The 25,178-nt window shown below is 48.1% G+C and overlaps 1 protein-coding gene across 9 annotated transcripts in view; it reads right to left on the bottom strand.

Moving 5' to 3' along the window:
• Window positions 1-25,178, bottom strand: part of NCOR2 (nuclear receptor corepressor 2) — a 395,163-nt gene that overhangs the window by 147,165 nt on the left and 222,820 nt on the right. For all 9 annotated transcript variants that reach the window (XM_054006074.1, XM_054006082.1, XM_054006083.1 and 6 more), the window contains exon 9: window positions 13,769-13,835. In XM_054006074.1, the coding sequence (XP_053862049.1) occupies window positions 13,769-13,835 (67 nt within the window). The remainder of the gene's footprint in view (window positions 1-13,768; window positions 13,836-25,178) is intronic.

Here is a 25,178-nt window from a genome sequence, read left to right as displayed (position 1 = left end):
AGAATATGGCTGGTTTCTCCCGTGGGAGGTTAGAGCATCTCAAAAAATACCCAATACTACCAAACCTGATCAATACTAAGAGTCCTGCTATTTCCACAAACATTTCATGGTGATTTTTCTTGAGCCTTCTACGCCCTGGTGCATTCAATCAGGAAAGATGAGAAGGGGAGAAAAAAAAATATACCAGAGAGGAAAAAAACAATCCATAAGAGCTGTTCCTGAGGGAACAGAGACAACCTTTTGCATCCCGATATAAAAGAGCAAACTAGAAGTGTCAGCACTAGGTGCTGGCAAGCTTCCCTACACACACACACACACACACACACACACACACACTTTTCAGAATTGGGGGACATTTCTTTAGAAGCCCTGCCTGAAACAAGGAGGCAAATTGGATTCTCATGATGGCTGGTGGTTTTTCTTTAATAATTAGCACACTCAACTCCTGTACAATGCTTTCAGTCTTCAAAATCCTTCACCAATGTCAGCTGAGGTTTTGGTGAATTCAAGTGCTGCCTATGGACCACAGCCCTCTCTCTCTACAGAGCACGGGATTCTCTGGTACGATCTGGTCACATGGAGCCACTCACACGGTGCAAACTCTGGCCACAAATGACCCGTGGAGAATTCCCCTGGCTGACAAACACCTTACTGGCATAAAGCCAAACATGACTCCTTCCCCAGCACCACACATTGTAGGGATGTGGTGGGAAAGAGAGCTCAACCAATTCTTCAGTAGAGGTTGTGCTAAGTTAGAGGCAACAGGGAGGTGGAATTCGGGCACAGGGGAAAATTGAGTCCAGGAGTGTGCAGCGTTCGGCGTGTCAGTGCAGACATCCCAACCCAGTCTCACGCCATACCCCAAACCTGACATGGGGGACCACCTCTAGATGGGGTCCCCACTCAGCCTCTCTGAGCCACAGAATCCAGGGCCTCTCCATGAAAGCTATCAACATGGGGAGCACCAATTTAGATGGGTTTTACTGCAATGTGGACAGCAGCCCACTGGGAAGTGGGCTAAGACAACCAAGGTGTTACACATTAAGTCCTCTTAGTATTTGTTGAGATATTGCTGGACTGAATCCTGACTGGAAATAACCTGCCTGCCCCAGAGCTCCACCAATTCTTCCATGCACATTCCCCATGAACCCACGTAGGATGTCCTAAGCATACAACTAAATCCAACCAATAGTAGGGATACAAAGTGATTCTACAAACAGGGAGTCCGTGCATTCTGCTTCCTGTCCACTCCCAGCAAGGTCTCATTTGATGGCGGGGTGGGTTTCCCAAAAGACACAATGGAAGCCTGACTGCTTAGGACATTTATATACTCAACCAGATGGCAGGCTTGATCAGAGAACAGACCAACAGGAGAACTTCTGCTCCAGTGGGGGTGGGGAATCACAGAGGATGGAGATGAAATAGACCTGCTAGATTCTCGCCTCCAATGTATGATTTTTCCGTACTTTATATTCTCACCTGTGCTCTGCGCTGCCCAGTTTTAAATGACTCAAGCAATGATTGGTAGGTCTTTTACAACTCTAATGTCTAAGGGTCATTTCTTCTCTTGGAAGAAGAGACATTAGGAAAAACCTCCTAACTGGGAGAGTGGTTTTAAGCACTGGAATAAATTGCCTAGGGAGGTTGTGGAATCTCCATCAGTGGGGATTTTTAAGAGCAGGTTGGACAAACACCTGTCAGGGATGGTCTAGACAGTATTTGGTCCTGCCATGAGTGCAGGGGACTGGACTAGATGACCTCTCAAGGTCCCTTCCAGTGCTATTATTCTATGATTTGATTCTTCCCTTTAGGGATATAAATGTTCAATGGGGTAGATAGAACCATAAGAAATCCAGAAAACACAGTTCATCCCATTCCCTTCTGGCTCTGGTCAATGTACAGTGTATACACACACACACACACACACACACACACACAGGAAGATTTGCCTGAGTAGCCTCCATTGTGCTCAGCCCATACACCAATGGGAAGGAACAGAACTGTAATTTAAAAGATTGCTCTTCTCTGGAAACTAAAAATACCGTTAGCAACACTAAAGCTCCTAACCAGGAAACCAAGGTAAGAGCGAAGGCGTTCAGGCCCGTTACCACATCTTCTTAGCAGCCAGAGAAGCTAACAGTGAAACAGACCAGTCCAAGTGCAAGGGGGCGGGGGGTACTGACTGACAAACATGGCTTTGCAAGGACGGCGGGCCAGATTCTGCCCCAAGTTACACTGGCATAAACCCAGAACAACTCCATGCGACTTCCTTCTGGCACAGCCATCATAGAGTCACAGATTCTAGGACTGGAAGGGACCTCGAGAGGTCATCGAGTCCAGTCCCCTGCCCTCATGGCAGGACCAAATACTGTCTAGACCATCCCTGATAGACATTTATCTAACCTACTCTTAAAGATCTCCAGAGATGGAGATTCCACAACCTCCCTAGGCAATTTATTCCAGTGTTTAACCACCCTGACAGTTAGGAACTTTTCCCTAATGGCCAACCTAGACCTCCCTTGCTGCAGTTTAAGCCCATTGCTTCTTGTTCTATCCTTAGAGGCTAAGGTGAACAAGTTTTCTCCCTCCTCCTTATGACACCCTTTTAGATACCTGAAAACTGCTATCATGTCCCCTCTCAGTCTTCTCTTTTCCAAACTAAACAAACCCAATTCTTTCAGCCTTCCTTCATAGGTCATGTTCTCTAGACTTTTAATCATTCTTGTTGCTCTTCTCTGGACCCTCTCCAATTTCTCCACATCTTTCTTGAAATGCAGTGCCCAGAACTGGACACAATACTCCAGTTGAGGCCTAACCAGCGCAGAGTAAGCATCACACTGTTGACTCATATTTAGCTTGTGGTCCACTATAACCCCTAGATCCCTTTTTGCCGTATCCTTCCTAGACAGTCTCTTCCCATTCTGTATGTGTGAAACTGATTTTGCCTTCCTAAGTGGAGCACTTTGCATTTGTCTTTGTTAAACTTCATCCTGTTTACCTCAAGACCATTTCTCCAATTTGTCCAGATCATTTTGAATTATGACCCTGTCCTCCAAAGCAGTTGCAATCCCTCCCAGTTTGGTATCATCTGCAAACTTAAGAAGCGTACTTTCTATGCCAATATCTAAGTCGTTGATGAAGATATTGAACAGAGCCGGTCCCAAAACAGACCCCTGCGGAACCCCACTTGTTATACCTTTCCAGCAGGATTGGGAACCATTAATAACTACTCTCTGAGTACGGTTATCCAGCCAGTTATGCATCCACCTTATAGTAGCCCCATCTAAATTGTATTTGCCTCGTTTATCAATAAGAATATTATGCGAGACCGTATCAAATCCTCCTGCCCATAGGGGTCCACCATCACCACCATATCCAAGCACCTCCCAAGTATTCTGGGTTTAGCCTCATAACGAACGCTGAAGTTTCCCTCCCATGAAAAGGCACCCCCTCCCTCCATGGGAGTAATGGTCTCTTGCATACTAAAACCTAGGTCGCACCTTTAAGGCAGCGCCCTGAAAAGGGACCCTGTGTAAGCAGCACCCCAGAGAGGGCACTGGGCCTCAGACACAATTTATTCCCTTCTGCCCTCTCGCTCTGGGTGGAGGCAGTAAGTTACTGCAGCCCATGGAACGCTGCAGCTTATTCCCGCTGTTACGCCTGGCCAGCCCGCCCCCTGCAGAAAGAACCAAGTGAGGAGCAGCGGCTGGCGCTGCACACTAGACCCACACCCGAGATTCAGGAGGTTGTACTTGGCCACGCCATGGGTGGAGCCATCCATATTTGGCTGGAGAAGGCAAGAATGCAGCCCAGCCGTAACCGAGCGCGCCCCCCCGCAGCTAACCAGACGGGCCCCTCCAATGGTCACGCTTACATCCTTCATGCTGGGGTTCAAAGCAAACTCCAGTCCAAGTGAAGGCAACTGGGTTTGCCAGTGGGGATTTTCAGGTTTCATTCTGAGTGACACTAATCCACTCTAGGCCAAAAATTAGGAAGTGAAAGCAGATGTCACTTTGCCAAAATTCAATGGCCAACCCCAAATCCCCCCACCCCCTTGTGTCACTGAGTTCTCTGGACTGGAAAGAGCTTATCAGCAACTGATTTTTTTCATTAGTCACACTCCAGGTCACTGCATCCACACACCGCAAATCCAGATTTCAAAGAAATACAACCTCCTCTCCATTAGCTTTGCCCCACTGCAGGAGGGAAGTCTGCAGCTGTCAACTTCGCCAGAGGTCTTATTCTCATCAACTTTCTCCTCCGAAAGAAGCCCGATTGAAAGCTTTTGATGTGAGTGGGAATCTTTCCATTGATTTCACTGTACTGTGGATCAGGCCCAAAACCTTGAGTGGGTTGCCATCTCCATGCTGCTGGATCATGCCATTTATACTGGACACATCCAACTCCGGTGTCTATTGTAAGGCAGTTTCAAAGCGGGTGAGCGCAGCCAAGTCACCCAGAGACAAACCCCGTCTCTGTTCCTATGACCCCACTCATGTTGGTTATTGCCAGAAATGGCACCTCGGTGCTGTGAACATATGTTCGCTATGTAACCTGAGTCATGCTGCACGCACCAGCCTCGCACTGAAGAATCTGCGTCCCTCCTGATAGGTAATCTGGATCTGGTGTAAGCGAATCCATCTCCTACTGGAGTCAACAGGAGCTGTGCCTGCTTACCCCAAGGCCTGATGTGACCTGCTTTGCTCCTCACATCATCAGGAATATTTCAGTTCCAGCACCCTGACTGCCAGCAATGACCATGGGAAGCAGAAAGGATGCACAGCTCGTGCCTAGAAACTGGGTCGGGTGTGCCACATTGACAAGTTCGAAACTGCATGAAGTGACTTGAAAACTCAACTACTGGGACCCCAGAACCGGTTCACCTAATTCAGACAGCTGGCTCCCCAGGCAGGACTCTGCCATTTGATGTGTCCGGCTACAATGGAATAAAAGACCCATGGCATGGCTGCAGCTGGCCCAGGTCAGCTGACTTGGGCTCACGAGGCGAAAAATGCTGCATAGGTGTTCGGGCTGGAGTCCGGGTTCTGGGACCCTTCCCCCCTCGTGTGGGCCCAGAGTTCAGGTGTCTACACAGCAGCTTTACAGCCCCGAAGCTCGAGCCAGCCTACCTAGGCCAGCCACGGGTGTTGAACTGCTGTGCAGATGTACACAAAAAGCCCAGGCCCAACTCCCGTGCTGTATAACTAATAACTCATCCGGGGAGTTCATCACTTCCACAGGGCCACTTCCCTGACCTGGATAACTGCACTCATTCTGGGAAGCAGGAGGGCGGCTACCGTACTAACTGAAACTTCCCACTTGACCGGAGCTGGAGTGAAGTGGCAGCTCCCCAGGCAGGATCTAGCTCCGAGCACAAGCAAGTGCCACCAGGGCCCACCTGGGCCAGGTGTTCAGCCACAGGGAAATGAAAGAGGATCCAAGCTGTAGCGCCCGATTCACTGGGCTGCAGATTCTGCTGTTTCAGTATCTCCGTATTCAGCGCTTTGAAACATTCAACTTTCATTTGGCACAAAACATTATTCTGCCTGTATCACCCCTTCCCCGTACCACCCATTAGCTGATCTCTGAGCGATGTGCCTCAGCCCGATTTCCAAACCCGTTACCTCGCAGCCCAGTTCTTTCGCTGCCTGAATGGTAGCATCTCCCACGTGGCCGGGAGCACAGAAGCCAACAACGCCCAGCTAAACCACAGCCTCCTTTGTCTCTCCCTAAAGTCCTTTCCCCACAAAATTCAGGAGTGTTGCCATTAACTCTTGCCATGGAGACAGGGACACTCGGACCTCACTGGTGCAGGAACCAAATTAGCGATCAACACAATCCAAAAGAGCCACCGTAGTGTGAATTCATTGTTGCATTTACTATTATGTATCTATAGAATTCTCACAGCCAAATGACCAAGTATTCTACAGCTGGTTAGTAACAAAGTAAAAGCATCCTGATTGGTTCATAATTACATCACAGAGTAAAGAGCCGCAGGAGCCACTTGTGGCTCCCAACCCTCAGCCTGAGTATCACTGCTCGACAAGCTGGAGAAGCAGCCCAAGACGGGCTATGGCCCAGATCCTCAAAGGTTCTTGGCACCTAACTCCCACTGATTTCCATGGGAATTAAGCACCCAAATACCTTTGAGGATCTGGGTCTAGATGCCCCAACACTGCCGGCCTTTGTCATCGCTAATGTCCAGGGGTCTGGGATTCGCTCTTCTGGACGGTGTTTGAGATGGCAGGGACAGTCGAGAGGAACTGGCTTCCCAATCCCATGAGCTTCCCCATCAGCCAGGCCTGAAAGTGGGGTTAGAGTCAACCCCTTTGCCCTGCCCAATCCTGCCACCACCCCTGCATCGCCAACATCTCTAAGAGCTCTGTCTTTTCCTCTCCACCGATGAGGCCCAAACCCTTTGCAACCCCTCCTCTCTAGCCGCCGTGCTACTCATCTTGCTTCTTGCCAGCCTACCAGAGAGCTGCTGCTCACCTCTGTCCTCCTCAGTGGCGGCACCACCCACGGGGAGAGTCAACAGCCCGAGCCTCGCTTTTAGAGTGCTGTACAGCGGCCTCCTCCACCTCTGCTCTGACTTCACCTTCTCAGTCCCCAAGCTGCTCCTAAGGCCTTGTCTGCCCTGGGGATCTGCCTCCCTTGCAAACTGCGGGGGCCAGATGCCACATTGATGCATCAATGCGCAGAGACAGCCAAAGCTGTGGATTGCACCAATTCAGCCGACAGCTGCTTCAAGCAGGCGAAGCTGCTTGACCTGCCTGCGCTGGTGCAGTTAGCCCTGTGCCTGGCCCCTGAATGCTGAAACCCCCAGGGCAGGTTCAAGCCCAAACGTCCCTCCTCCATGGGGAGTGGAATCACTGCCCTCTCTTTATGGCTGTAGTGACCACCTGCTCTAACTGGCCCTTGTTCATTGGTCTTAAGCTGCAGCAGTTTATTCCAGTGCTCTCTAGCATTGCCTCTGGTTGGCCTCTTTGAAAGGTGGAATCAGTTGTGCACCTGTCAGTGACTTCCAGAGGGAGGTAGACCCCTTTGAAAAGCTCAGCCTAAAAACACAAAACCCAGTGGACCTGGATGTGGGCACGAGGCTGCCATGCACACGCAGGGCAGGAACTGGCCCATAGCAGAAGCCGGACCAAATTCAGTAGGTCCTCTGTATTTACAGATATTGCCAAAGGTTTATAGTTCACATCACTTTCCTCACAAGAGTCGCCTATCAGAGAACATGGCTCCGTGGGATGTGTCAATGGGAAGAAAGACAGAAAAACAGACAGACAGAAAGCTATTGATGTTTCTAAAGAATCCCATGCAAGCCCTGAGCAAAACCACTTGCTCTCAAGCTGCCAAGTTTCAGCCCAAGTGGTTTTTATGCTCCAGTTCTTATGCTGCTTTAAATGCAGTATTCGGGAGAGCTCTTGTTTAGTGTTCGGTGCCTTCTTTTGATCTCCCGTTACGCTACGTGAATCTCTCAAAGGAGGCCATAGAATCCAAACAAAGACCTGCAAAGTTAGCAGGAATCTGAAAGATTACAGCAGTCCCTTGTCAGAGCAGCGGCTCGGCTGCAATGTGCGGCAGTAATGAAGGGGAGCATGGTTTGTTAGGTTAAATCACAGGTCGGCATTCCCCGGGGGTAGCACCAATGTAAAACCCAGCCGGGCCACTTGCCTTTGGAAAGAAGTAAATCTGACTTGCATTGGATAATCAACTTCTTCCCATCCTTTTGCATTTAATGCAGATCAGATTTACTCCTTGTGAAAGGTGAACTTCTAGCATATTAATCATTTAAAGTAATGGAATAATACGACAATAAAACCCTATATGTGTTTGGTCTTTAGAGCATCAGATTTGATTCAGACAATGAAAAGCCGAAGTAAACTATTTGGGGCTTGCAAAAATTGACCCTGAAGTTAAAGGGGGAACAACAGTAATCAGCTCTTTGTATAGGCCTTGGCAAACATGACATATCCAACGTTTCTTGGGAGGTCAGGAAGTATCATTAATATACCCGTTCCACAGATGCAGAAACTGAGGCAGGGGGTTCATTGGCTTACTCTAGGCCCATCGGGAGACCAGTATCAGATTTTCTGGCTCCTACTTCTTCCATTGTCAAACCACACCCTCTCTCAAAATGCTGCACAATCAGGACAGGATGCTGTCCTGGGGTGGCTGGTCCTGTAAGAGGAGCTGGACTCAGCCTCACCTGTGACACACCAGCTCCCGCCCAGCTGAGACTGATCTGCCAGGGATCAGGGGATTATAAAAGCCAGCTTGCAGGCCAGCTGGGGAGAGCGCTGCTGAGAGCAGGCAGGCGCTGGCAGGAAACCCTAGTTCAAGGGGGGAGAGCTACAGGAAGCAGGCTGGCTACTGTGGGAGGCCCTGGAGAAGGATATTGCTCTGAGGCATGTGGCTTGCGGAGTGGAAACCCATAAGGAATAGACAGGCCCCTGCAGACGACCCAGGGTTAGAGGGAAGGAACTCGTTTTCTGTGCAAGAAATAAAGAATAAAGGGCCTGAAGCAGACCCTGGACATGGCTTCGCTCCTTCCTGGGCCGAGGGGACAGGCCAGCAGCCTGCAATGCCAACCCACATAATGCAGGGCACAATGGCTCAGCACACGCCCGGCATCTGCCACAACGTGGCCTCTCTGTTTTCCGGGGGCCATCACGTCTCGTGCAGACTGGCAGGTTTGCCGCGTGCATACACATTCCGCACTGCTACCCAAGCCCTGCTGGGAGTGTCTTCAAGCATGACCACCTGCTTTTCCAAATCTAAAAAGGAAGCCAGCCCTTCCAGAGCCGAGTAACACAAACGTGCCATCGCTGGGTCATGGGGGACACGGCCTGTCAGTCCATCACATCCCAGCTTTCAAACGGGACAGTCCCAGCTGGTCGAAGTGGCACGTCGCTCTCTGAAATAGGCAAAGCCTCTGGATCCCAGGCTGCAGTCTGGGAAGTGGGACGGTCCCCGGGATCCCTGGCTTCCCTCCACACACGATTGGTTGCAAGGAAGCGATAAAGGCAGGACGTGTCTAGCTGAATGTGGGTCCCAGCTTGAGGCAGGCGAAGATGCTGTTTAGGAGTCCTTCTGCAGAGCCGCCACATTCTGTTCTCCTGTTTCTCTGTCCCCGCTGCCCTTTCCCTCTATTGCTCCCTTTTCCGTCTCCTCCCTTCCTTCTCCTACTGTCTCCACAGAGGTGATGGGATTCTCCCCGGCCACGCTGAAACACAGCCAGCGTGCGCTCTGCTCCACACCCCACCCGTGCTGCTCACAGAGGCGCTCTCCGCGATGGCGCCCCCAGGGGGCTGGTGTGGCGCAGACACTCCTCTCCAGCAGAGTCAGCCTGGTGCAGGAGCCCAGCATTGGGACCTTCCTGCCGTGTAGGGATGTGTAGGAGTTTTTTTCGTTTCAAGAGCAGCTCACCTGGGAACTAAGGAAAAAGGGGGGAACCGGAGCAAAACTCGAAAGCTGTGAAACCAGCTCAGCGAGAAGCGGCTGGTAATCCGAACAGCCCCTGGCAGCACAGAGATTTCACAGCCGCTGCATTTCTGCGCCTATCCTAGGGAGGCCACCTGGGCCAGACAGCAAATAAACAAACAAGTCAAAATATGCAGGCAAATGAGGACGTGCTCCAAGGTTCCTTCTGCTGCCAAGAAGTCTGCCACGTTTTCCTGCCTTTACAGCTACGTGTTTGGGAAAAGGCTAAAAATAGCCCGTGAAGTTTAGCGCGCCGTGGCCTGAACGCTGGGATGCAGCTGGCTGCTGCTGCCTGTGGTTTCCCTGGAGAAAGAGCAAGGCTCTGACTCTTACCATTTAGGAAGGCAAAGGCTTCCTCTTCCGAAAAACAAACCGGATTATTCATAGATTCTAGGACTGGAAGGGACCTCGAGAGGTCATCGAGTTCAGTCCCCTGCCCGCATGGCAGGACCAAATACTGTCTAGACCATCCCTGATAGACATTTATCTAACCTACTCTTAAAGATCTCCAGAGATGGAGATTCCACAACCTCCCTAGGCAATTTATTCCAGTGTTTAGGAAAAAGTTCCTAACTGTCAGGGTTGTTAATGTCCAACCTAGACCTCCCTTGGAAGGACACTTGGAACCTGTGACTCCACCCAGCTGATGCTACACGAGGGCTGCCCAGAAAACATTCATTCTGCTTCATGAAAAACGTCGCGGTTACTAAAAGGTTTTGTTCACACCGGAGGGAAATGGAGACTTTTCCGAATCAGGGACTTGAATACGGGTCTTCGGCACCCCACGTGAGTGCGCTAGCCACCAAGCTAGAGTCAAATCTCCCCTGTTGGAACTGTTCCACTTTGTACAAAGAATCAGCCATTCAGACTAAACAGAATACTCCAAATCAGGATCTGAACCCGGGTCTTCCCTATTCCAGGTGAGCACTGGGCTATTTTGGCCATTCTCTCTCTTTTATGCCCGCATGCACACACCCACTCTGGGCCTGATCCACCTGCGCGTGGAAATTTTCATCAGAACGGAGATGTTGCCACACACAGTTTTGATTTTGACAAACTGGCATTTTCCCACAAAAAAGAAGTCTTGTCAAAAAATTCCTGAGCCGCTCTAGGCTACCTTACTTCTCCCGTAACCTCCCATCTCCTCTGTGCGATACACAAACACACACCCTGCACCGCTTGTGGCCATTAAAGACCCCAAGGCACTGGTTCAGGGGGTCTCCAACTTCATTGCAGCACGACCCCCTTCTGACAACGAAAATTACTACACGACCCCAGGAGGGGGGACCGAAGTCTGAGCCTGCCTGGCTGCGTGCGTGCGTGCAAAGCCCAAGCCCAAGCCCAAGCGCTTCAGCCCTGGGGGGGGACCTGTAACCTGAGCCCCACCACCTAGGGGTGCGGACTTTGGCTTTGGCCCCGGGCAGTGGAGCTTGGGCTTCGTCCCCAGGCCCCAGCAATCTAACGCCAGACTTGGCGACCCCATTAAAATTGAGAACCGCTGCACTAGTTTATTGTGCATGAGCATGTGCATTGGGGGGGGGGGGGGGGGCACGGAGCTTAAGCTGACTATGTCTACATTACAAGCACTGCAGTAAGGCTGCTGGCACGTAGGGGATTCCTACAGCAACAGAAAGGCTTCTCCCATTGCTGTAGTAAATTCACCTCCTGAGCAACATACCTAGGTTGACCTACCTACATAGACCAGGCCTGAGGGGCAAAGCAATCTGCCCAGTCACACAGCAGGTCAGTGGTAGTGCCAGGAATGGAACCCACGTCAGCTGAGTCCCAGTCCAGTGCTCTATCCACTAGGCAACACTGCTGATATACTGCTGACACAGTTCAGTCACTAGCAAAACAGACCAGATTAAAACCAGTGTCTGAGTGGTAAACAATGTATCCCTTTACCAGTCCCCTGGGCCATCCAATCCCCCGGCTGCACCAGGCGAATGCAATCAGTATCTAATGTAGAACTATGTCCACATCATGCTATTTGTCTAATGGTGATATATAAAAAGGTGCATGAGTGTGAGTGAGAGACGAATGGAAACATTCGAGTACAGACAAGTGCTTTTAAATTTCTTTTTTTAAAGCATGTCTGCTATATGAAATAGGCAGCTACATGTGCCCATTTTGCAAAGAGAAACAGCAAATGCATTCACTTTGCAAATTCAGCAACAATATACTGCCTAGTCTACAAAAATCGGCAATACGCTTCCCCCTAAATTGGAAAAATCCCCATTCAAGGGCACGGAACAAACCGGGTGGCAGAAATTTACTGATTTCTTCATAATTGGCAATTTTTCTACAAGACATATTTTGGGTCCCATGCAGTTGCAGTAAAATAAAACTGCCCCTCCACCTCCTCACTACTTACAACAGAGCAACCTAGTCAAGATTTAGTACAATGGAGGGTATCTCATACCAGAAGCAACCCTGCTTAGTTCCTCTGTGCTTCCAACAAAACCACATACTGCTTTGCAAATGTTCTATTTTGAGGAAGAAAATATTGATGTTCTTCTCTCAAATGCAAAAACCATCAGTTATTCCAGGCAGTGTATTTGGGGAAGGAGGGTTATGAAGCAAAAAGCCAAATGACTTCAAGGTGAATTCCAACCCACATGAGAACTGCAGCTTTCCCTTTGGAATGCACATCCCGGGGCATCACAAAAGGTTTTTTAAAAACACAGAAAAGAAAAAGCGCGCGCCCTTAGTCACTGTCAGCCATGCTCTGATCACTGGCTCTGATACAGCTCCAGGAACAGCCCCTCAGAGCGCTGCTTTTACAGTCACAGCTTTCATATCACTTCCCCGATGTGGATTATTCAGAATTTTCCCAACTATCCCTCTCAGGTTCATGCAAACCTCCACTCCCACGGAAATTAACAAAACCTGCTAACCCTTCCACATAAGCAGCTAAATCCGACATTTCAGGCTTCCCCACAGAGGGTAGCTCAATAGTGTCTATATCGAAGTCTGCATTTCTGAATATTCTAATGCAGGAATCGGCAACCTTTGGCAAGTGGCTCGCCAGGGGCTGGTTTGTTTACCTGCTGCGTCTGCAGGTTCGGCCAATCGCGGCTCCCAGTGGCCGTGGTTCGCCGCTCCAGGCCAATGGGGGCTGCAGGAAGCAGCGCGGACCGAGGGATGTGCTGGCCGCCGCTTCCTGCCGCCCCCGTTGGCCTGGAGCGGCGAACCGCAGCCACTGGGAGCCGTGATCGGCTGAACCTGCGGACGCGGCAGGTAAACAAACCAGCCCGACCCACCAGGGGGCTTCCCTGGCGAGCCGCGTGCCAAAGGGTGCCAATCCCTGTTCTAATGTGAAAGTCCATTGCAACATATAACTTACATGGGAAAAAAAAATACATGCCTCGCCTGTGAGACTAGATCATTTAGATTATTAAAACAAAAATGGTTTACAATCTGACTTGTACTTCCCAATCTGGGCTGTTTGTTTACTTTTGGCATTTCACCTAGTTTGGACAATGGATAATAGACTGGTCAGTTTCACTTTTGTTTCTAGGTTTCACTTTCCAGTGACCATGGAGCAGCACAATGAAGTCGTTGCGTTACTTTCCAAAGGCAATGCTGTATGTCTCTTCACCCCCTTATTTTAAATAAAACTGAAGTTTAGGTTTGTAATCATCTGACCGGGTCTCTTCAAAATCTCACCATAAAACCCATGTCTTTTCCATTAAGTAACGAAGAGTAACTTCCATGAAAAATGTGCAGTTCACCCTTAGACTGCTTTTCTTGCAACAGAACTGGACGGGGCGGTGGTTTTTGTTTTGTTGTAAACCATAAATTCCTAAAACGCAATTCTGGGGTCAGCTGGAAAGAGTGAGCTTAATCTTCATGCAATTTGTCTGCTGTGGAGTCAACATAAGCTTCACTCTTCTCTCAGGACCCCGACTACTTACACCGAGTAACAAATGTACTCCACAAACAGTCCCATTGAAATCAACGATGGACTCCACTATGGATAAACCAGGAGGCTATTTGCCTTTCCTGTGAATGGGGATACTTGTGAAGTAAGGTACTGCCGAGCTGTAGAATCGGGCCCTGGGTTAGTTGCATACAAGTTACTTTTATAATGGAGGCTGCTACAGCATGGAAAAGAGAGGGTCCTACAAAAAGGAAAAAACAAAGCAACAGATGACATGTTAAGTACTAACCTGTCTGTGCTGGGATCCTTCCTTTTGCTTTCTACGTACAAGAGCTAAACATTGACTCTTCTATACATCTGTTACGCACATACAAAATAAGACTTAGGAACTTCACTTACCCACTGTTTACGAGCATGATTTCTCCTCTTAAAGTACAAAATTAACTTCTTCCGCATTGCCTGGTTTCTAAAGCAGAGAAAAGGGGGGGAAACATAACAGTCTGTTAAAATGCAAAGTCCTGCACACCCCTTCTGTTTTCCAATGCAACAATTTCTACCTTAACTTTGAAATGACAGCAACTTCCGAGCAGCGAATGGGGCACCTACAACAACACGGCATATATGGACTTTACTGTCACTTTGGAGCAAAACGGAGGTGTTCCAGCAGTTCTCCTACGCAGACCAAAGTCTTTCCGAATGCTCCTTTGAAAAGCTGCATGGTTTGCCTTGCAGTATGCACTTCACCTTGGGTTAGTCCTGTCATCCCAGCGCCTGATCCTACCAACGTTTACACGTGTGTAACTTTACTCACTGATGTGTTGCCAGGGCCAGGGCCATAGATTCTAACTAACTTCACAAACTCCCTTAATCCTCCAAACATCTACGACCAAGCGTACCGCTCACTACCACAAGTAGCCCCACAGATAACAAGTGCTCTATGTTATGTCAATAGCACTGCTCCCGGGAGCAAGCAATAGCCAGGATGGTGCATGTTGGAGGACCAGACCCTTCGTTTTCCAAGCGATGAATGAAAGACAGCCATGTAACAGTACTGGCGTATTAGCGCCTATGGTATCTTACTGCCCCCACCCCCACGGTCCTGACTCAAAGCATTAACTACACAGCATCCCTGTGGTACAATTAAATGTTAGACGCAGTTTACAGCTGGAAAAACAGTAGTGCTCTGTGGAAGCTATGCCACAATTACAGGGCAATGGGATGTTTCTGCTACAATGCTCGGAAACGAAGGAGAGCAATGCTGACATTTAAATCGCCGGGTTAGGCTTCGGCAGGACTGAATCAGCAGCTGACGCCGCTCTTGGGTCCCAGCTCAGGAAGGTATTTAAGCATGTGCCCAACTTTCAGCGTGTGAATAACTCATTTATTTCCCTGGTTAACGTTAGGCATGTGCCGAAGCACCTAGCTGCAGCGGCCTGAGAGCTGGGGTTACTGCTGGCTGCAGACGGAGAGTGCTGCAACTTTCACATTGGGGAAGTTTTCTTTACTCTAAGCTTGATTTGCTTTTTCTGGAATGCTGCAGTTCTGCAGAGAGCTGCCAGAGACGTATGGATGTAATTACAGCTCAATGCAACCTCTCCACACAGAGAGGTAAAGTGACTTTCCTAGGGTCATACAGCCAGTGGCACAGCTGGGATTAGAACCCTCAAAAGTTCCTGGTTTCCAGCCCAGGACTCAAACCAACAGGACCAGGCTGCCTTTCTACTTACCTCTCGAAGAGAGCTTTAGGACAGCCACCTTCCTAGCCTAGGAAAGGCAGAGCTGCCTGGAACACGTGCCTGACTAGCCAGCAGACACATAGTGGGCTCGATTTTCTACCTACAGGATCCAAATGATCGGAAGTGACGGGACTGAACTGGTGGTTTCAAGGGAACACTGGATGCAAGGAAATCTCCCACCCCTTTTACTCCCTGGGAACCCTGTCCTGCAAAGGAGCAAGCAAATCAATTGAGTGAGCTCAGCACCTTGCAGAAGCTACTCAGTGCCATGCAGGATCAGGACCTCAACAGCCGCTATAAGGGATAAAGTAACCCACGCGGATTAAACCGATCTGCACTTTCAGCCAGACACGTCTCAGCCCCCTCTTCCCCCCCCCCCTTTTTTTTTAAGAGGTCCAAAATACCATGTAGAAAAGAAAAAGTCCCCACCCCAAGGATGGAGAGCTGAGGGGCTCGCAGAAGCCTGAGAAATGCTGGCTGAACGCAAGTGCTGAACTGTTTCAAACAAACACTTGCACTGCCAGTCGTTCTTGCAATAGAAACTTTTGGCAAAGAACAAAGATCAGGTGTGTGTGTGCGCAAAGAAGCCTCTGATCCCAATGAAAGCTGAGCTGCACGGTGAGTAATTACTAGCGGGAGCCTAAGAAGAGTCTCACCCACCCAGGAGTTCCCAAAATGAAAAACACCCCGTGTTCTCACGGAAAAAAAATCACAAAACCGAGCAGCAGAGTGAATGGACTTTATTTTAAAAGAGAGCCACAGCCCCTCAGGGACCCACGATACACACTGTGCCCTCTCGCCCCTGCCTCCGCAATAACTGGGCATAATCTGGCCCTCCTGCAAGAGCTGCATTACAGACACCGGACCCTTCTAAGCAGCATTTCTCCAAAACACAGGGAGCAGCCCAAGAGCTACCTAGTCAGATATGGGGATGGATGGATCATGGATGGATAAAAGAAGAGGTCGTCACCTTTATACAAAGAGTGCATAGAGTTGGATTTACTTTCTAGAGAAGAGGGGATGATAATGGAGATATCCAATCTCCTAGAACTGGAAAGGACCCTGAAAGGTCATCAAGTCCAGCCCCCTGCCTTCACTACCAGGACCAAGAACTGATTTTGCCCCAGATCCCTAAGTGGCCCCCGCAAGGATTGAACTCACAACCAAGGCCAATGCTCAAACCACTGAGCTATCCCCCCGCCAACAGAGCACAAGGTCCTAACAAAACACATTCTACCCTTTGCGGTTCAATCACCCACATTTGCTTTGGCTGCTTCTCAATTCCACTCCTGGCATTTATAGATTTTCTCCCTAGACTGTAAGCTCATTGGAGCAGGGGCTGTTCTTAAACCTGCCTGCAAAACGCTATCCAAATAATAGTGGGACATGGGTCATAATCCAACTCTGACTTGATTCGTGGTCTAAGTAATAACATTAGATTCTGTTTTCCTTTTAGTCACCGGTGGTGTCAAACGAATGCTGGACCCCTGAGCTCTGGTTAAGCCGCACTACGCGGTCATTCTCTCTGACTTTATCTTGAACGCTTTGATGTAAAAACAGAATATGATTTTCAAGGTAGTGCTTACAAGTGGCATCTGCAACCTCCTCCTTCAAATAGGAAATAGCAGCTAACTGCCTGAATTAGACTCAAACATCCCCAGTTTGAGCCTTCTGAAAGTAAAAAGCTCAGCCTGAAACCACCACGCATGGCTAATTATGGGCAGCGCTAAGTTTAATAGAATTAATACCGCTGTCAAATATCAGCATAAAGGCTTGTGTGTCCCTGCAGACCACAACTGCCTGGATCTAGAATAATTTTTTGAACCAGGGCCTGCATATCAAACGGTGTCCTTTTTATTATTATTCTGATTATGTATGCATATATATAGGCAGTGTTGAGCACAAAAGAAAAAAAAAATCTATGGCAGAGGGGCTTTTTGGGGACGAGAGGGGTTCACGTTTTTTGACTGTATCAATCGGCATTGCAATGATCAGAGCCCATCCCATGAGACCTATTTAACCAACATCACTGACGGAGGCTTTTCTCCACTAGATCACACAATCCCGTTGGGCTTTGTCTACATTTCTACTGCACGTTCCATCAAAGGATCTCAAAGTGTTTTGAAGCTAATTGTTGACTTAAACCTCACCATCCAAGGAAGAGAAAGTATTTTCTCCCCATTTTAAAAAATGGGGAAACTGAGGCATGAGGTGAAATGACTTTGCCCACTATCGTGCAGTGAGTCATGGAAAGAGCCAGAGACAGGGACTCAGGACTTCTTGTCCTGTGCTTAAGCCACTAGGCCATGTTTCTGCTCTAGAATACTGCAGCTCAGATGGATTAAGGCTAAATGCAGCCAGATCCAACATAATATCAAGGCCCGCAAAGTATTAGGCCTTCCAGGAAGAAAGTTCCTTCATGGCTCCACCCCCCCCCCCCCCTTGAGCCTTCTCTCCCAAGTCCTCTGAAGAAATTCTTGGCTTCTCACTGGCCCTGCTGCGCCAGATCCACTCAGAACACTGGAATTAAGCTTTCATAGAATATCAGGGTTGGTAGGGTCCTCAGGTGGTCATCTAGTCCAACCCCCTGCTCAAAGCACAACCAATCCCCAACTAAAACATCCCAACCAGGGCTTTGTGAAACTGGGCCTTAAAAATCTCTAAGGAAGGAGATTCCACCACCTCCCTAGGTCAGTGGTTCTCAAAGCTGGTCTGCCGCTTGTTCAGGGAAAGCCCCTGGCAGTCCGGGCTGGTTTGTTTACCTGCCACATCTGCATGTTCACGCGATCGCGGCTCCCACTGGCCACGGTTCGCTGCTCCAGGCCAATGGGGCCTGCGGGAAGGGTGGCCAGCACATCGCTCAGCCCATGCCGCTTCCCGCAGCCCCCATTGGCCTGGAGCGGCGAACCGTGGCCAGTGGAAACAGGTTATCTGAAAACAGAGCATTGCCAACTCTGATGATTTTATCATAAGTCTGAGGACATTTGCTGTTTTTCGTCAAGCCCCAGCTCTTGGAAGCAGGTGATTGTTAGCATTTCAACTTTAATTAAAAAGAACGTTTTATTTCTACATTTCCTGGTTGTATAGAAAAGGTTGAAAATGTGAACTCTAAACCTCAAACACTAGAAGGCAAATAAAAAGAACCCAACAGTTATTACTGTCTAAAGTCTGGGATTGAAGAGAGCCTGACAGGTGATTTTTGAATGCTTGGGGTTGGCAATGCTGAATCACAACACTGCAGGAGAAATTAAAGTGAAATTGACCAGAAACAAAAGAAAACCCGACTAACACATTCCCAGCTTCCAAGCAGCACAAACAGTGGAAAAAGCAACTGGGGGCTTCACTCACCAGTCCAGTATCAGGCAGCACAACTGCATTAAATCAACAGAGCTCCACTGACATAAAACTGGAGTAAACGCAGGAGAGAAACAGGCTCTAGATTGCTAACGCTATTTCAGTTTTAATCACTGAGGGGCCCGATTCATCCTCCAATGGGGACGTCAATGGGAGTTGCAACTGTAAGCAATGCCAGGCCTGGGCTCACTGGTGTCAATTTAAAGGTAAGCAGGGAAGTGGATTTCCACAGAAGAGTATCCCTTTAAGCTTTGCCTCACACCTGTGAAGTCGGAAGGCCAAAGGAGAAGTTCTGCGGCTCTCTGCTATTTATACACCCTGCAACAAGGGAGCTGCAGCACTCAAAGAGACTGAAAAGGGGGGGAGGGGCTCATAAGTGTCTCACCCTCCACTCCTGGACCAGACAAGGCAGCTAATCAATACTCCTCCTTCACAAGGCAAACCAGACAGCTTCTGGCTACCTCCACGAGCAACACAGGAGTTCTGACGCTGCTGCTGGAGCTGCCTTGAAACTCATCAGCAGACAGGAGAGTAAATGAGGAAATTTAGAGGCTCTTACGCAGCTGATGAGTAGTCTTGAGTTTTGCACTACGTCTGACCTTGAGAATACTAATGTAGGCAAAGGCTTAATCGCTCTGCAGCTGTAAAGCCTGGCAATGTCTTGAAAGCAAGTGCATGTTTATCATTATCAGGGCTGAAATAATCGGCGCTCTGAAGGGTTGTGGGGGTTTGTTTGTTTGTTTGATAAACATACTCAATGTTTTTGCTGCTTTACCTTTCCTGTTAAGGTCAAGCCTTCAAAGGTCAGTACGATCTTGCTAAATATAAATATGCTTCACAGTTTATCTTGCTACATACACCGCTGTTACTTAGAAACCATTTGCAGGGAGGTTAATTCAGGGCACATGTCTGAGGAGCACATGTTCTGCTCCCAGGGCAAAAATCAAACAGTGCAGCAAAATTCCCGCTGCGCAGCCGGTGAAGGTAAAGGCTGTCCTCTGTAACAGCTGGAGAGGCACACAGTACTTGTAGCAGCACTTTAGGAAGGTCATCATCGCAACACACCATCCCCTTCAGGGGCATCAATCCTCAGGAACTATGTCTTCAGTCCCCGGGGTCTTAAAGATCTGGAGAATTCAAAGTGATTGAAAAAAATAAACGGATGGAGGTATGGAGCTAATCTTGAGAGTTAATTTTGAAAGCTATGCTATAGACTGAGAACAGGGAATCATGCCAAAAACTTTATTTGGATTCTGAGCTGCAGATGTGCTGGAAAGAGATCCGTTAGAGTGATTTGTATAGAGGTTAGCTCACAATTAGTTCACTGCTCAGTCTCCTCTGAAAAGCTGGCTGATTGTGAAGCAAGGTAGGGAGGTACTTGAGATCCCTAGAAATGCAGCTGTCTCCAGAGTCTGCTTCAGAACCAGGAGAAAGGGGGAGGAAATCAGGGCAAGGGATGTGAAATCAGCAGCAATGCCATATGCTCAGTCTCTGAGGCAGGGAGTGTCTAAAACACAGCTCACGGCCCCGCTTGGGCTTATGGTATGGAAGTAGAGCCCAGAGACTCCTGATTTGAGATATGCCAGAGCCCAAGCCTGTTGTTCATTTCAAATCGCTCTGCGAAACCCTTTGGGGTTTTTTGTTTTTACTGCTGGTGAACACAAACAAGAAGTCCTTTCCATTCAGCTCTTGAGAAAGACAGGAGCCCCATGCAAACACTATGCAAGTGGGCAATGCTGTATTTACAATCTGGGTATCTTTAGAAGTGAAAGCCAGGCACAGAGTACGGGCGCCCCTCTTCTGGGGGGAAAAGGGTGCCAGCTGGCTGAATTGCATGGGATTTCTTGCTTGGAAGAGATATTGGTATCGATGTCCTGGTCTGAAATCAGATATTGCCCAGCCTGCTGCCAAGCAGACTCTACCAAGATAACAAAGCCAAGGAGAGAAAGGGCAGAGAGTGTGTCACAGTCTCATTCCACTGTGCCTACTTGGTCTGAGAGATGGGAGGAGGAAACCTGTTAAATAAATAAAAATGCATGGTTTTAATCATGAATGAGGTTGGGGCAGGAGCCATCACCTATAAAAACATAGCAGGATTCAAAGCACCCCATCCATAATTTAAGGCCCAGTTCTGCAGCCTTTTCTCATGAGTAATCCTTCCTCACCCATGTAGCCCCACTGATTGCAATGTGATTACTTTTATGCATGAGTAAGTGTTCTGGAACTGGTCTCATAATCACTAAGTACTATAAGTTAAACACAAACAAACAAAAAAAACCAACCTCTCTTGCTCTCTAGGCAAGGGCAGCAAAGAAACTCCGTTAAAGTGGATACTTTCACCTTAACCTGCCTGACATGTGGTTTTCTTCAGTTTTGGCTTTCACAATGGAGCCAGTGGTGGAGGGAACCCATCAGCCTGACTCTTGAGTTATTTGGCCTGAGCCCACATGAATTACTTGGCTAGAGTCAACCGAGTTGTAACCTTCGCACATTTTGCATGCACACACACCAAACTCTTGCAATAAGCATTGCAGATACACACAGGTCTGGGGTACTGTATATCTCTGGCCAAATCTGCCTGCACAGAAGTTTGAGCCAGCACAAGAGACAAAGGAATGTTGTTATTTGATCAAAACTAATCTCAGGTGTTTAATTACACAGGAATCCTTTTCACCAAATAGTCAGTATAAACAGAGGTAGGGATCAAGCCTGCCAAGATGTATGGCAGTCAGGGTGAATTAACTGCTGGCAGCCCGATTACACTGTGACATTTGTTGTGCAGACAAGGGACAAAGGCAGAAGCCGGATGATGATTTGGGCTGAACAAACCAGAGAGTCTGGGGTCTTCAGTCATTGGAATCCACGCCTTAAGACGGAGACGCTCTGAGATCAAAACTAACCAGCAGCCAAGGAAAAGGGAATAGCTTATATGTAAAGAAAAGGCTGGCTTGCTTCCTGCTGGCTTGCAAGTGTTTCTGCTGCTGTCCCAGCTCCTTCTGGTACCAGTACTTTGTGTTGCCTACCACGTCCCAGCTCACATGTTTAGATGGCAGAGCGTGGAAACAGGCTACCCTTAAGCCTACAAAGGTGTGAGTGACGCCTGATCAAACGTATCAGAGAGTGCTGGCTGTGTGTAGCATCCCACTCATCTATTTCCTTGCTCCTGCTCTGAGATGTGACCCTATTACCAGGCAGGCTATATCCCTATTTACCCATGGTCACGTCACACCCCTTAACTGCAATGAAGTGGGGAGCAATGCTCCACGTACAATGTTCAGAAACCCTTTGGGGGGAGGGGGAAGAAAAGGTTCCATTATCCAGAGTGTCCATTTTCCTACTAATTTATCCCAGGGCACTTGGGCCCCACTAAGTTAACAGTGTTATTACCACCACTAATGACAAAATAAACCGGGAGCCTGAACCAACAGAGGTAAATCTCTCTGGAGTTGCTGTAAGGCACTCGTAATGCATTCCATGTGCTACAGGCACCGTTTGTGCCCGGTGACACTAGCCAAGGGAAAGATACTGTAAGTGGATTGCCAATCACATCACCATTTTTCTGAATCACATCCTTGCAGATACAAAGTGCACTTGGCTGCAGAAGTCCCAAATTATCACAGCTTTTATCTGTAAACAGCAGAAAAAGGCTTGAACCACTAATCCTCCTGGAAGCTTATATGCTGCGTTCGGCATGACTGTGCTCCGTGGTGATAAGAAAACGCCGTAACAGGCAGATTGGTATTACGGTGTCGGGGACCTCGGAGGTTCTCGAGTGGAACTTCCTGCATGCCCCACAATGTTTATGTCCCAGCCTGGGATCAATCTTTTTTCACACGTCGAACGTGCTTGAATAACTTCCTTTGGCAGCTGTTCTCTCCGTGCCTGGTGTCCTTAATGTCAAACCTGGAGATTTAATTTAGGTCCTTTTTGCACCTTTGGGCTGAAGACAAAAATCAGACAAGTGCAATCCTCACTGTAGTTCTTCAGCAGCAGCCTTTCCAGCCATAAAAGACCCCCAGGAATTACCCCACTTTGTCTTCTCCTCAAGCCCAGGCTGTTTGTTTCAGTGCTGGCCACACAGAGTAAGCACCAGGCTTGGCAAGAACAACAAGCCGTGGGCTGAAATGTGATTCTCCATCATTTAATAATTCATCACAAGCTAATACTTCTGCACTAGCACAAGCGCGTGGGAAAGAAAGGGGATGAAAAAGCCTTGAATGGGGGGGGGGGGAAGAGGAGGCTGTTAGGTGAATTGTTGATGAGGTGAATGTCCGCAACTGCTCCGAGAAAGACCAGAGGGAGTAAGTTAGCATGGCAGTCTGACAAAGCGTTCGTGTTACAAGTCAGGATTTTGCTACGCTGCTAGAGGCAAATTGATACTGCCCAATAAAAAAAACGAATGACCCAAATTTTCAAACTCGACGAATGATTTTGGAGCCGCAGAGGAGATCTGAGTTTGCCCCAAGTGGACACCTAAAAACACAGCCCCCCAAATCATGAATCCCTTTTGCAAGTTTGAGTCTGTATTGAGTTCTTAACCATGCAGCAGCAATGATTTCGGATCAAACCCACTAGCTATGCTTAGCAAAATGAGCCCATCACAGTTAACACAATACAGATGCTCCCCGACTTACACAAGGGTTCTGTTCCAGAACGCCTTGCGTAACTTGAATTTTGCCTAAGTCGGAAACACATATGTGACCATTACGCCAAAAAAAAAAAAAAAAAAACCACACCCTATTTCTAGCTTATGGAACTTTTTCCGTAAGTGCGGATTTGTGCAAGTCGGGTTTGCGTAACCCAGGGGGCGTCTGTACACAACAGTGTGGTTGGGGTTGCACCTCGAAGGGTGAGAAACCCAAATCATGCAACGGTTTTACCCCCATTTCCGTTGGAACTGCAAACTCTGAACTCAGTCCAGGATCTCCAACACATTTGCAAGTATTTCAAGAGAACATTGGCCCCGTTTGGAACAAGCTCTGATTTCACACCAGAGCCACAAAAAGCAAAGGACGGAAAATCCACGTAAACTGAGCCTGAAGAAAAGGTTTGTGTGAAATGCTGAACAGAAAATACAGCCTGCCCCAGTCTGAGCTCTTTAGGGCTCAGAGGTGGCTGATATTTTGCTTCAAACTATGGAACCCTTTACGCAAACCATGACATAAACTTGGTCCTTCAGGGGAAAAGTCTTGGCGAGCTGTTTTTCATGACTGACTGGATGGGAGTGTACTGCAGTAAAGGTAAAGGTTCCCCCAGACAATACCGTCTCCCAGCGGACACTTGATCCTCCTGGTGTGGATATCTTGTAGTTCCTCCAGCCACTTAGCAGAAGGAAGGTTAAATCCTTTGGTGCTAGGAGTCAGAGAATATTGCAAAGGTGCTACAAGAGGTGCAAACTCCTGTGCGCCAATGCTTTGAAATCTGGCCCAAAGCTACAACAGAAAGAACCAACTCAGATGAGATTGCATGTGATTACTGCAGAATTAGGTTTCCAATGTGTTTGCTGCCTTGTTTCAGCAATGTCTGAAGCAAGGATTGAGAAGATTGTTTTGAAGCCCATTGTATATGGAGTCACTTTCCTGCAAGCCTCGATTCAGGACCTTCTAAATAGCCATCAAATAATCTTCAGGGTTGACAGGATGTTGTGAAGAAGCCAGTCAACATTGTGTTGTAAAGTTGAGCTGTCAATGTTGTGTTTTAAAATGATGAACTAATAGCTAGTGCCTGTTTGCTGCGGAGTCAGGGAGAAAAGACTCTGCATATTACACATGATCTCATTAAAACGTGGCTATTTTAATTTGTATTGCTTTCTTACTTCTCCTTTCCCATTGATAGAGCGGCAGGTATTTTCCTTTAACAAATCAGATATTTACCATCTGAAGGACATTCCCCAGCAGCTTGTAAACATTTCTAAGGTAGGTCAAAAGTCCTAGGCATAAACTTATTGACAGCGCCTTAGATCACGCAGCAGATGTAGCATACAAAATTAACTGTCCTCGCTCTAAAGTCTGCATACATAGGTGAACCAAAATGGACCCAAGCAGAAGGGGAACCGAACATAGCAAAGCAGTTAAATAAGACTTAAAAGCTTTCGAAATTGCAAACACTGGCATGAACTGGGGCATGAAATTAATGTTCACTGTACAAAGGAAAGGACCCAGCACCAAGCTTCAGGAAAATAAAAGACACTGGTAACATTTTAAGAAGGGTAGAACTATCAAGTCCGGTTTATTAACATAAGTGAATCACCCCAATCAAGAAGCAAACCAAACAGTAAGAATTAAACTAGCGCGCCATCCAAAGAACATTACTATAGAGAAGCACAAATGGGGTGGGAGAGAATACTGCTTTTTGTTCGACCCCTCTGCAAACCCATTGGCTTCCATGGAGTAGGAGGAGCGTAACTGAAAACAGAACTTGTCCAATTGCAAGCAAAAAAGAAATCACTATAAATTAAAAATCATCTGCATATTTAGAGAAAAAAGTGCTAGACTGTCCCTGCCAGGCCAGGTGTGAAACTTGTTACACATGGTGTCATTCTGTGTTTAACACAGGAGAACTGGTTTACAGTGAAATCCTGTGGATAGTTAAGGAGAATGGCCATCCCAGATTATTTCCCTGCATAGGCCAGCTGCAGGTCTGGCTACAGTGAACCTCTGCTTAAAGTGAAGTTATTCACAGGAACAGATAACCCCATTGTACTTTAGCCTGAGGGAATC

The sequence above is a fragment of the Malaclemys terrapin genome, chromosome 16, assembly GCF_027887155.1.
Source record: "Malaclemys terrapin pileata isolate rMalTer1 chromosome 16, rMalTer1.hap1, whole genome shotgun sequence".
NCBI lineage: Eukaryota > Metazoa > Chordata > Testudines > Emydidae > Malaclemys > Malaclemys terrapin.
Note: the sequence above shows the minus strand (reverse complement) of the source record. Positions and strands in the feature narration are given on the sequence as shown.